At 48.0% G+C, this 12,868-nt stretch overlaps 1 protein-coding gene across 1 annotated transcript in view; it reads right to left on the reverse strand.

Annotated features, from left to right (window-relative positions):
* Window positions 1-438: 438 nt before the first annotated feature.
* LOC130379964 (alpha-1,6-mannosylglycoprotein 6-beta-N-acetylglucosaminyltransferase B) overlaps window positions 439-12,868 on the reverse strand; it is a 140,613-nt gene continuing 128,183 nt past the window's right edge. Inside the window, exons 12-17 of the mRNA XM_056587127.1 lie at window positions 11,198-11,362; window positions 10,021-10,167; window positions 8,443-8,559; window positions 5,943-6,017; window positions 3,905-4,182; window positions 439-637 (exon numbers count right to left, since the gene is read on the reverse strand). Coding sequence (XP_056443102.1) covers window positions 439-637; window positions 3,905-4,182; window positions 5,943-6,017; window positions 8,443-8,559; window positions 10,021-10,167; window positions 11,198-11,362 — 981 coding nt within the window. The remainder of the gene's footprint in view (window positions 638-3,904; window positions 4,183-5,942; window positions 6,018-8,442; window positions 8,560-10,020; window positions 10,168-11,197; window positions 11,363-12,868) is intronic.

Genomic DNA, 12,868 nt, shown 5'->3' on the forward strand with positions numbered 1-12,868 from the left:
CCGATCCGTATCGCAGCCCTCGAACCGCACGGCTATAGGAGCTGTCACAACAACCCCAACACAACACAAAGCCATTACTCTGTTCTCTTTTTGGCACCTTTGGCTTCTTGCATCGAACCGCGCGTATACTGCATATTTTACCATTTTCTGCATACCTTTGTGGCTGTTTGAAAAAGACAAATAGTGCTTCACAGCTTCACTCGCCCGCCTGGGGGATAAGGGGAGCCTCTCCAATCAATCCTATGTTGATTTTCTCCTAACCGATTCCTCCGATTCATCTCAACACCCGCTCCGCAGCAATTCTCTCCTCCAACGCCTGCAACTGCTTACCTATCCACCTTAATCCCCCCTAATCCATATGTGCTTCCTTCTTCTGCTTCTTCTTTCTTCTACTTCTTCTTCTTCTTCTCCTGCCCATCGGCCTCTGTGACGCGCTCATCATAGACACTCCCTGCACAGCGCCACCTGGCCGCGGCGGAAGTCCCTGCAGGGGCAGAGCCGCCTGTACCTGGGGGAGTGGCCGGCGCAGCTGAACAGCAGGGGGTCCTGCTGCAGGCTGCACTCTCGCCGCGCCACCGAGAAGGCGGGCAGGAGGTGGTTGGACTCGGAATCCAGCGCCTCGCACTGAACGTCCAGCCTGCAGGGAGGAGGAGGAGGAGGAAGAGGAGGAGGCGGAGGAGGAGGAGGTAGAGGAGGAGGAGGAGGAGGAGGTAGAGGAGGAGGAGGTAGAGGAGGGGGAGGAGGAGGAGGAGGAGGAGGAGGAGGAGGAGAAGGAGGAGGAGGAGGAGGAGGAGGTAGAGGTAGAGGAGGAGGAGGAGGAGGAGGTGGAGTAGGAGGAAGAGGAGGAGGAGGAGGTAGAGGAGGAGGAGGAGAAGGAGGAGGAGAAGGAGGAGGAGGAGGTTAGAGGAGGAGGAGGAGGTGGAGGAGGAGGTTGAGGAGGAGGAGGAGGAGGAGGTAGAGGAGGAGGAGAAGGAAGTAAAGGAGGAGGAGAAGGTAGAGGAGGAGGAAGAGAAAGAGGAGAAGGTAGAGGATGAGGTAGAGGAGGAGGAGGAGGAAGAAGAGGAGAAGGAGGAGGTAGAGGAGGAGGAGGAAGAGGGGGAGGGGTGCAGGAAGCGGAGAGAGAAGGGGAGGAGGAGAAAGAGGGGGAGGAGGAGATAGAAGGAGAGGGGGAGGAGGAAGAGGAGGAGAGGTAGAAGGGGGAAGAGGAGAAGGAGGAGGAGGGGGATAGAGGACGAGGAGGAAGAGGAGTAGGAGGAGGAGGAGGAGGAGGAAAGGGGGAGGAGGAGGGGAGGAGGAGGAGGAGGAGGAAGAGGAAGGGGAGAGGTAGGAGGAAGAGAAGGAGGAGGAGGAGGGGGAAAAGGAGGAGGAGGACGGAGAGGAGGAGGAGGAGGGGAGGAGGAGGATGAGGGGGAAGAGGAGGAGGAGGAGAGAAAGAGCAGGTGAGCCGTTTGTGTTCGTCATCAATTTGATAAATGGACGGGAGAGAACTCCGAAACGCCTCTGGAGTTTAGATTGGGCTGGGTATAGTGGCGTGTATGAAGACTCATAAGAGTGGCACAGAATAACTCCCTGTGGGGTGGTTTGGAGACTGTAAACCTATTTTGCACAATTGAAAATCTTTGGTCCAAGATACTGTATTTCGATGGTTCAGATATGCAGAATTTCTAAATCAAATAAATCTTCTGCCAGATTCATAAGGGGTGGTGGGGGGGGGGAGCCCTCGTCATGGCCAATCAGATGTTGAGTTTGGGTTGTGCTACTCCGGTCAATCACCCCCCCCCCCCCCCTCCCCACTGGACACGCCAATCGTCCCAGGCCTTGGGGTTTCTCTCCTTTGTCACCAATAGTAGTCTTAGGAAGATAGCTGGAATTGTTCTGAATATTACGGCAGGAAGATTCATTCAAACAGGTTAGGGATCTGTCCCTAGATTTCCCGAGGGACAGTCAGTAAAAATAAATTGGGATTTCGCAAGGTCTGTGATAGGGAATGAAATGATGTGGCAGCAATCTGTCTTGCATAGAAATGACTTGATTTTCGAACTGTTATTCGCCCTGGATCCCTCCAGTCCTGTTCATTCAACACGAGTCATGGGAAGTGAAAAAGTTAAGCTCAGACAGTCTGAACAAAAGGAACGGCTGTGGCAAATCAAATCACTTTGCGCCGTTGGCTCAAATTCAGATTCACAGATGGTCACGCATTCAATCAAGGTTGGAGGTGTCCAGTCATGCGCGAGAATAACCAGCTCATCAGGAGCATTGAGACTCCGGTGCCCTCAATATTTAACCAGCCTCCCTGTTGTACGGGCAACCCCTCCAGCTTGTAATAAAGTTTTCATAAAAAAAGAGAAAAAAAGTATGTTGTAGAGATCCATCTGAAATAAAAATAATCACCAACAAAGTAGTGCACATTCAAAGATGGAAAACTTCGAGTGGCAGCCTCGGTGGAAACCCTATGCGAGATGTTCCTAACTCTGCAACTCTAGTTCTGCATATGACAAAGGAAGTGAGGAATGAAAGTGATAAGGGGGGAGTGGGGGTGGAGGGGAGGTGAAGCAGAGGCGTACAGTAGCGGTTTTACACTGCAACCACCACATTAACACAGAGGGAAAAAGACTGACGGTGAAGTGAGTGTTTGAGGTTGAAGATGTGGGAGAATGACTTATGAACTGGCAGAAAAGGAGAGGAGACAGTTGGAGAAATGCGGGGCGAGAGGGATAAAGAGCGATAGAGAGCGAGAGTGAGAGAGAGCGAGACAGTGCAAGAGAGAGTTAGAGAAAGAGAGCGAGAGCGAGAGCGAGAGAGAGAGAGAGAGAGAGAGAGAGAGAGAGAGAGAGGGAGAGAAAGAGAGAGAGAGAGAGAGAGAGAGAGAGAGAGATTGCCTTGAGACAAGAAAAGTGACAAAACATAAAAGATAAAGAGGAAGAGATACTGGGAAATGACACAGGTGATGATGATGTGAGGATAACATGCACAAAGAGAGACACACACACACTCATTATATGTCTGCCAAGGGTGTGTGTGTGTGTGTGTGTGTCTGTGCGTGTGCGTGTGTCAGACAGTGACTGTGGCAGCAGTAAGGCTTCACAGCCGAGGAAAACTGGAAAGGCAAGCTGCTGCTCCTTGATGTGGAGAGTCCCCATGCTTCTCGTCTCTGGGAAATGCTCTCTCAGTCGAGGTGCCGGGACAAAGGCTGTGACTAAGCGCTGTGTGCTCGTGTCTGTGTGTGTGTCTGTGTGCGTGTGTGTGTGTGTGTGTGTGTGTCTGTGAGTGTGTATACAGTATCAGTGTTTTCTCCCGCCTGCTAGTTGCAGTATCCTGGAGTCAAATTGTGCTCAGAGTCAGACGGAGGGAGCACATCTGGAGACGGATGTATAACATCTGGAGCTCTGGCGCTTGCCTCGCAGAGCTCCAGACGTTCACCAAGAAAGACTGGGGCACTGGGCCCATGTGACCGGGATCAGGACCTCTACATAAACACAGCTGTGGGGAGACAAACGGGATTAAGAATGGGATTTAGGAACGGGATAGAGATGAAGGTATGGGAGAGAGAGGGGAGGGCATGCGGCCAAGGACCACGGGCAGAATCGAACCCGGGTCGCTGCGATCAGGAATGAGCCTATATGGTAAACGCTCCACCGGGTGATCCACCGGGGCGCCCCCGAATGAGGACTGAATGAACCCATGAATGCTAACGTGAGAATAAACCTCATTAAACCCGAGCTACGTCCACGTCTCTGTGAGGGACAACGCTGGCAGCCGAGGAGAATCGCGTTTTGCGTTTCTTGAAAGGTGCCCGACTTAACTTGCTGCATGTATGACGCGTTCAGGACCGGTCACAAGCCGTCTCGACAGAGGGACGCCCTTGAATGCTCACGCGTGATACGTCAGGACAGCTGTCACTCACCCTCTCAGAGCCTCCTTGTTGTTGATGAAGCGGAAGTGGGCGGGCTCACAGACCAGACGGGCAGACTGACAGGTCTCGATGCAGGACTGGCCCTCCTGGGACGCCAGAAGCCGCAGGGAGCTGACGGGAGGCCAAACAGGGGGGGGAGTGACGTTGGCGGCCCAGCCAAGGGCTGTGGTGTTGGGCAGGGGGACAAACAGAGGCCCCGGACTCATGCTGCTCGCCAGCGGTTTGGAGAGGTTGCCCAGCGGGAATGGAGGCTCTGGAACACAGAAGTCCTGGAAGGGAGTGGGTACAGAGATACAGTGAGTCAGCCATTGTCTTGTGCTTCCTTATATAAGACTCTGATGAACTGATGAACCAGGATTTGTATATGAGGGTTTTTGGTATGATGATCCATTCACCATTGCACAGATTTAGGCCTGGAACATCATTCTGAGGGGAAATTGATACAGTAACTAACACCGCTACACAAGCTTCAATAAAACTAGTCAGCTTTACTCCAATTCTCTGAATATGAGCCTCATGGTCATGCTCTTGTAAACTGCCTTTGATTCTTTTTTTGCTACCAAACTGAATGGAGCACTGTTGATACAAACCAGCTTTTCCTCTGACCGCTAAATGCAATATCAATCTTACAGAGGGAGAGAGAGAGGGAGACAGAGAGCGAGAGAGAGTGAGAGTGAGAGTGAGAGTGAGAGAGAGAGAGAGAGAGAGAGAGAGAGAGAGAGAGAGAGAGAGAGAGAGAGAGAGAGAGAGAGAGAGAGAGGAGCACGATAACGAGAGAGAGATAAATAGAGAGCGAGGGAGTGTCAGTCAGACAGAGAGAGATAAAGAGATAGGCAAGGGGAGATATATATATATATATATATATATATATATATAGAAACGGACAGAAAGACAGAAAGTCACATGTCACAAGCGAGAGAGAGAGCAAGCATGCCAGTGAGCGGAGGACCCATGCAGACAGCGTTGTACATCAACACAGACACATGCATGCATGAACAAACACCACATTTTTATGCACTAATTAGCACACCGTCTTCGGGAGTCTAAATGAGTTCTACTGGGTAAGTCTCTGCCCACTAGCGGAAAAACACACATAAGCCATCAATGCTGAGGGTGGAACTTGGGAGGACGTGTGATTGAGGAGCATTGTGCAAACAGTAACACAATGCACTCGCACACCCACAGCAATTATGCCCAGAAGCTAAGCGAGGACATGAAGGAGGTGCATAACATTGACGTGGGAAGTACACAGCTTTAATTATATATTGTGAGCCCAAAATAAGATAGCGCTTAACACGTTCAATTTTACCGGGGAGTTGACGTGTTGTTAGAAAAAGGTGTGAGTAATAACGATATACCAAAACGAGAGAGCACCATTTCTATGCTCAATGTGGCTCTGCTATGACAGGACAGAGAACTGCTATGCACAGTGAACTGATAAACAAAGAAGAACAACTACAGAGGTGCCATTAGCCGGCCATGGGGTCACCGGGGTCGGAGCTCGCTCATCTCTTTAGAGCAAAACAATTATTTGGAAACGAAGTACATATGTATAACAATTCAGCGGTTGAAAACCCTAAACCTATGATGAGGTCATGCTTTATTCAGTTTAGACTTGTTGATCAATGAGTGTTCCTCATCCGTTCATCTCTACTTGGGGAAACACAGCCATAGTTAATGAAAGGCGCTCCGCAAGTGCTTTGTCCGACCACTTCGTCGTAAAACGGAAAAGAATCGCAGACCTGCAATTCTCGACGGCAAATGCAAGCTTAACCTCACTACCCTTCATTCATAACTAAAGACCATCGTTCTTTGGACATTGATGGTTTTCAATGTAAATAGAGCTGACGTCACGTTAGCTCGACGCTGAATGCACTCCACGGGGGGGGGCGGGGGGGGGTGGGAATCATGTGACGGACATCATGTGACGTGCATCATGTGACGGTGACATGTGACCGCTGACGGTGACGCAAGGTAGGCTTTGTGGAGGTGGAGGGCTCCACAGTGTGACTGGGCCCCGTGGTCTCACCTGGTTCTGTATGTAGGCGTGCACCCTCTCCAGCATTCCCTCGCACGTGTACTCGTACGGAAGGTACGGCTCCACCTGCAAACACACACACGTGCACACACGCACAAAGCTGTTGTTATTGTTCCTCTGTCGCTCATTATTCTTCACTAATTGCGATACATCGTCTACTCCTATTCCCGTTTTCCAGCTGAGAAATGAGAGAAATGTTTCCATTGTGAGCTCCTAATTACAGCGTGCGCCTGCTTGGAAACTCATTAGTGTTTATTTGCATAGCAATAGATCACCCCCTGCTGTGCTTTGCCAGTTCTGGCAAAAAAAGGCTTACTTTGATTAGCCGAAATGTGTTTTTCTTGGTTGCGGAGCTTTGTTTTTAACGGTAGGTTTACTGCTATGCACGAAGAATACATTCATTTGAACTGATTAATAGAATAAAGCCACATAAACGCACCCACATATTTTTATGAGTGTATTAGTATTGGTATGTATTGCCTTATAGCAGGTGTTAATGTCATTGCCGTTCATTGCAGTGATATTGGATAAGGTTCTCTGTAAGGGGAAAACGTTAACTTGTTGGGTCGGAAGATATACAGGACGACAATATTGAGTTCAGGGATTAACACGGACACAGAAGTTAATCACTGATACAGATCCTTTGATATAGCATCCATATCAAACTATCCAACTATTTTCTCTGGATAACTGAACTGTTAACTTTCAATCCAAAATAAGAATACTACGCTGGGCAATGTTCAATACATTTTGAAATAACTTGTAACAAAACTCTCAAGAATCCCAAGACCAACCATGAAAAGATGGTGTCGTTTCTTTCTAAGTAAAAGGCCCCGCACTTGGACGATCATAGCGCAAACATTTGGATTTTTATGTTGAGATAAATATTAGAAACTCTCTTCAGAAGAAAGTCTAAAAGTTATTTTCCTCTCATCTTTGCTCTTATGGTCTCCATTAACTGAACAAATGGACTTAAAGCCCAGATGTGTACAGCAGCACCCTTTCTCTCCCTCCCTCTCCATCGCTGTCATCTATCACTGTATCACAATGTCTGTCTGTAGGTTTGTCTGTATGAACCATGGACTTGGTTTGTCTGTATAAACCATGGACTTGGTTTGTCTGTATAAACCATGGACTTGGTTTGTCTGTATGAACCATGGACTTGGTTTGTCTGTATAAACCATGGACTTGGTTTGTCTGTATGAACCATGGACTTGGTTTTCTTGAAGGAGAATTAAGAGCGTGCTGGCGGCGCGAGTTTGATGACAGAATAACAAGAACACCTTTGTGTGTTGTGCTAACAGGATCTTAAACCAACACGATATGAAACACATATATTTCTTTTTGTTCTGTTTCACATTGTGCTTATTCTTTTCCTGTGATCATTTGCATTGTGTGTGAAATATATTCACTTGTGTGCAGATTAAGGCAGTACCTGTCTATAAACCTATTGTATCAATTTTAGTGGACTTGAATTTTGCCCGTTTTAAAATTATTATTCACAAAACAGAGGCAGAGGACGAAGGGTAGACAGGAACTCTGTTCTGTACTCAAAAGCCATTGGACTTCAAGTTCGTGGCTTTCGTGGCTTTCGTCTGCCACCGTCTGCCAGAGTGGCAGACGGTGGCAGACGGAAGGAGAGCGTGTTACATCTGATAGATGCTTCAACAACAAGAGGCCTTCAGTAGGCAGACACATCCTCCATTCCGATTGGACACCTGGGGCAACGGCACTAAAGTTCTTGGACGGAATGTAACTGGTAGTTTCGTTGCTCTGTAACATGTGCAATGACAATAAAGTTCTATCTACCTATCTGAAGGCAACACCGTTCAAACTGTTCAGCGGCCAAGGTAATCATGAGTGCCATGCTTTTTATGTTTCCGGAAAAAAAGAATTGGCATTCAGATAGGACAACACGCTGCTCAATGTATCAATCGTTTTGACTTTGAGATGGCAGGTAGAAAAGATTGCACTGCAATTGTTTCAGACTGCAACGGAGCGGCAAACAGCAGATGCTGCTGATGTGCTGTGATCAGCTGCGCCACGCTTGGTTTATCCATCAGCCGACAACATGTACTGTGTAGCACATCTCAGTGGGGCGCGTAAAGGGCCAATGTCACACTCAGCTGTTTTCCAGTGTAAGACAAGTCCTGCGTCCTTCTCATCGACTCAAATCCCACAACATGGTTTGAAAGAGGTCCAGTGTTTTTTACTTTTTTTTTTTTTTGGGGGTTTTCGGAAGCAATAGTTGATGTTGAAGGTTGCGATGTTTTTCACAGCACACGTATGAAGCAATAGGCCTACTCTCTCTCGGACCAAAAGAGCAGAGCTGTGACGCTACACCTTAAATACGGCGGCGCAATCATTTAAAATGAGAAAAGCAGGGGGAAAAGCAAAGACCATCATCCAGACTTCTGCTACGCACTCCCTGGGAACTGAACCAAAACAAAACAAAGCACAGGAGAAGGACAGCAAGGAGAAGACGGAGCACCTTGGTCCTCATGATCTCCCTAATGGCTGTGTCAAACTCCTGGGAGTTGTTGTAGTCCACCGTCATGACGTGAGGCCTGCCGATGTACTGCTCTGCGTATGGGTGCTGGGAGGACACCTGGAGATGACACACACACGCACACGCAGGAACAAGCACACACACTCAAGCAGGAACAAGTCCACAGACACACACATGAAGAAGCACACACACACGAACACGCATACACACACACACGCACACACACAGGAACAAGCCCACAGACTCACACATGAACACGCACACACGCACGCACACACACACACAGACACACACACAAACACGTATGTGATTAGCTCAGTGAGCGTGTTCAATAAGGCTGTTTTAGCTTAGTAAGAATACAATACCATACACACATATTTAGGAAAAGATCCAGTTTGAACAAGTCGCCTCACTGTTTTCCTGTGTCCGCTATTCAGATGATGTGTTATAGTATAATACATTACATACACTGCCATATCAAAATATGCAACAGTCAAACTGTCGTTTGATTCAGGGCTACATGTTCTCGCGTTCTTGTAATGGTCCAAAAAATAAGAAAAATAAAAAGAGAGCACACCCTGAAGAGCATGCTCTTCAGAATAGCTTCAGAGCGTGGTGAGACATGATGGTGATAGCTGTGTCTTGGGCTCCCTCATTCCGCTGAATCCACTACAATGCTGCGCCATAACAAGACGTTTCAAGTGTTCAACTCTGACAAGGTAATTTCCTCAACCATCTCAGGTTATGCATGACCTGACACAAGAACTATGTTTGCACTCCTGGCGCGAGAGCTGAAGCATAATGCACTCCTTGCAGAGGGCATAGCCGCACATTTGTACAATGAGACTTTAATAGGGAAAACACTGGAATAGTTTCATTTATTCAATGTGTCACATGTGGGGCAACGCTGCGCAAGCAAATACAATATCGGTCAAGGCCTACATCGCTGAGCAAGCAATCCATACACAAGAGGGTGGTAAGGGAGTTTTGCTTTTGTTATTTGTCCACTCATGCACTATGTTGATCTCCTGCAGGGATCGCTGTATACTGTAGGTGTCCTCCTGAACAGTGGAAGTCTTCACCACCTAATGCCACCGTCGATCGGGGAAGACTCTAATGAGCAGCAGGAGAACATGTAACATAGTGAAAATAAAACTAAAAGTCGTCTTTGTCTGTGAAGAAGCAGTACTTTCTTAGGTGCTACACCGAGCGACTAGCGAAATTCCAACCGCTTATTGATTTTGTCATCCAAATTTGCACCACAGGTACTTTGTACATTTAGTTCATAACTCGATACTCTATTACTATGAGTTTAGTTTACTTTCAGTTTTGAGTCTCACCTGAATTACGCATTTACTCATCTGTGAGAAGTTCCCAACCGCTGGTTTTGTATACAGTTGTATTTAGTTTCCAATTTTATTTTTAGCTCTATAAAATAGCAAAGAAACAGAACTCAGTGACCTCATAACTGGCTATGGGCATTAGCACCACCCACAGGCAGAAGGAACAATGGGAATAAACAAGATAAGGGGAGTACCAGTAGGTAATAAATTAGCTCACCCCTCGGGAAGTGGGCTTGCCTCTAAAGAACTCGTGGTTGAGTGAGCTGTGTGGAGGTTGGAACTTGGGCTGTAGGAATATGCAGCCATTGGCTATGGCCTCCAAAGGGGCGGGTCCTTCGTATGGGAAGCCAAAGCCAATGAAAAGCTAAAGTGGGGGAAAATAAGTCATGTTAGAAACAACACTTTTACATGTATTTGTATGATATTCTTGTGTTTTAGTTAACTTTGTTTGTTGGATTCTGAATTTTGTGTCCATAAAGTTTTGACGTCATATTGTTTTATTTCGTATGTCTGTGTTGTTTGCCACAAAGTCAATTCTGGTGTTGTAACTGTCACTACTATAAACTGCAGCTACGATAAACATATTGCACCATAGGGATATTAAAGACTCTACTCTACTCCATTGGTTCTCAAACTATTTAGCTGACAAACTTTAAGAGACTTGTGACCCATGACTCCATCCCGACATACTTGCTACTGCCCACACAGAACACACACAGGGCACACACACACACTTCTGCTGTGTCTTTCTCTCCATATTTCTCTCCATCCCCCACGCACGAACCAGCGGTGCATGTTAGCCAAGCAAGCCACGTCTAGAACTAGTGAGTAATCATTCAAATGCCCTCTTTTGTCAACTTTCTTTTAACAGAGCACTTTGGCATACTTAGAACCAATTTCTGGCGGATTTCCAGAGATAAATGTGTTTTTGCTACATTATAACATGGGACTATTCGGGACAATTTGGAATCCATCTTGTGACCCTACTTTAAGAATCAGCACTCTACTCAACTATCTCTCTACTGTCTACCCACAGTGTCTAATGTGTCTGATCTGTTGCATGTAAACACACAAACACGCATGCACGCACGCACGCACGCACGCACGCACGCACGCACGCACGCACGCACGCACGCACGCACGCACACACACACACACACACACACACACACACACACACACACACACACACACACACACACACACACACACACACACGCACACACACACACACACACTCTTTCTCTCTCACACACACACACACTCTCACACGCACGCACGCACGCACGCACGCACGCACGCACGCACGCACGCACGCACGCACGCACGCACGCACGCACGCACGCACGCACGCACGCACGCACGCACGCACGCACGCACGCACACTGTCATGCCTTGGCCTTGCGCAGCAGCTGCTGGAGCTCGTGCTGGGGCAGCAGGCCGTGGTTCTTGACGAAGGCAGGGACCTCCGGGGGCCTCTGGGTCTCGTAGTACACGGTGCCGTGCACCTCCATGTACCTGTGGAGGATCTGCAGGAAGCCCTCTTTACCCTGGTGGAGAGGAGAGACAGCTTGAGCTTCTCAGGGAGGAGGTGCTGGGTCTGGGTGGGTGTCGGTCTGGAGGAAGTCGAGGCTGGGTGGAGGTGGAGGACGGGCTAGGGAGTTCAGTTGTTAGTGAGGTCTGCATGGAAGTGGGTCTGGGTGATGTTGAGGAAGGTCTTGGCAGTGGGGGGTTTGGCTGGAGGGGGGTCTGGGTGATGTTGAGGAAGGTCTTGGCGGTGGGGGTTCTTGTTGGAGATGGGCCTGGGTGGAGGGGGGTTTGGGTGGGGGTGGAGGAAGGCTTTGGCAGGGTGGGTGGGGGGGGGGGGGGGGGGGTCTGGGTGGAGGTGGGTATGGTTGAGGAGGTGTTGAAATGCTGAACATTATTTTATTAGTCAGACGATGTCTCTCCCCGCTACAATGTCCACTAGATGTGGTATAATCCTGTCTTATCATACGCAACCCTGACAAACACAACCATAATGAGCTGAATTGTACTCCTCCTCATTAGAAGGTGGCCTTTGTTCCAGTGTTGAGCTTTAGTATGTCACTGCGTGTGTGTGTCTGCGTATGTGTGTGTGTGTGTGTGTGTGTGTGTATGGGGCTGTGGTCCTGTAAGGACAGACTCGGTGTGACAGCTCGCCTGCTAACAAAAAGCAAAGAAGAAGACACTAACACAGCCAGCCCTAGGCTAGTCTGGAGCTATGCCGTACAGTCACACGCACACACACACGCACACGCACGCACGCACGCACGCACGCACGCACGCACGCACGCACGCACGCACGCACGCACGCACGCACGCACGCACGCACGCACACACACACACACACACACACACACACACACACACACACACACACACACACACACACACACACACACACACACACACACACACACACACTCAAAGAACCCTACAGTTCCTCTCTAATGCTGCTACAACGCTCTCTGTCATCATAGATTCAGCTTCTCGGTTTCAGAGGCAGACCTCGTAATAATTGCATCGCGCCACTTCAATTTAATGTCAAGCTATCTAAATGTTGGAGAAGATATGAGCCAATGTCAGTGGAGTACATTGTTACTTTCTAAATGTTATAGCAGATGTGAGGTGATGTTAGAGGTGCACATTGTAACTATCTAAATTTTATATAAGATAGGAGGGGATGTTAGATGAGTACATTGTTAATGTCTAAATGTTATATAGGATGTAAAGGGATGTTAGAGGACTACATTGTTAATGTCTAAATGTTATATAGGATGTAAAGGGATGTTAGAGGACTACATTGTTAATGTCTAAATGTTACATAGGATGTAAAGGGATGTTAGAGGACTACATTGTTAATGTCTAAATGTTACATAGGATGTAAAGGGATGTTAGAGGACTACATTGTTAATGTCTAAATGTTATATAGGATGTAAAGGGATGTTAGAGGACTACATTGTTAATGTCTAAATGTTATATAGGATGTGAGGGGATGGTTAAGGAGAGCTGCACGTTGCTATACTGCAGAGTATTTTACGTGT

Source organism: Gadus chalcogrammus, chromosome 3, assembly GCF_026213295.1.
Source record: "Gadus chalcogrammus isolate NIFS_2021 chromosome 3, NIFS_Gcha_1.0, whole genome shotgun sequence".
In the NCBI taxonomy this organism is placed as follows: Eukaryota; Metazoa; Chordata; class Actinopteri; order Gadiformes; family Gadidae; genus Gadus; species Gadus chalcogrammus.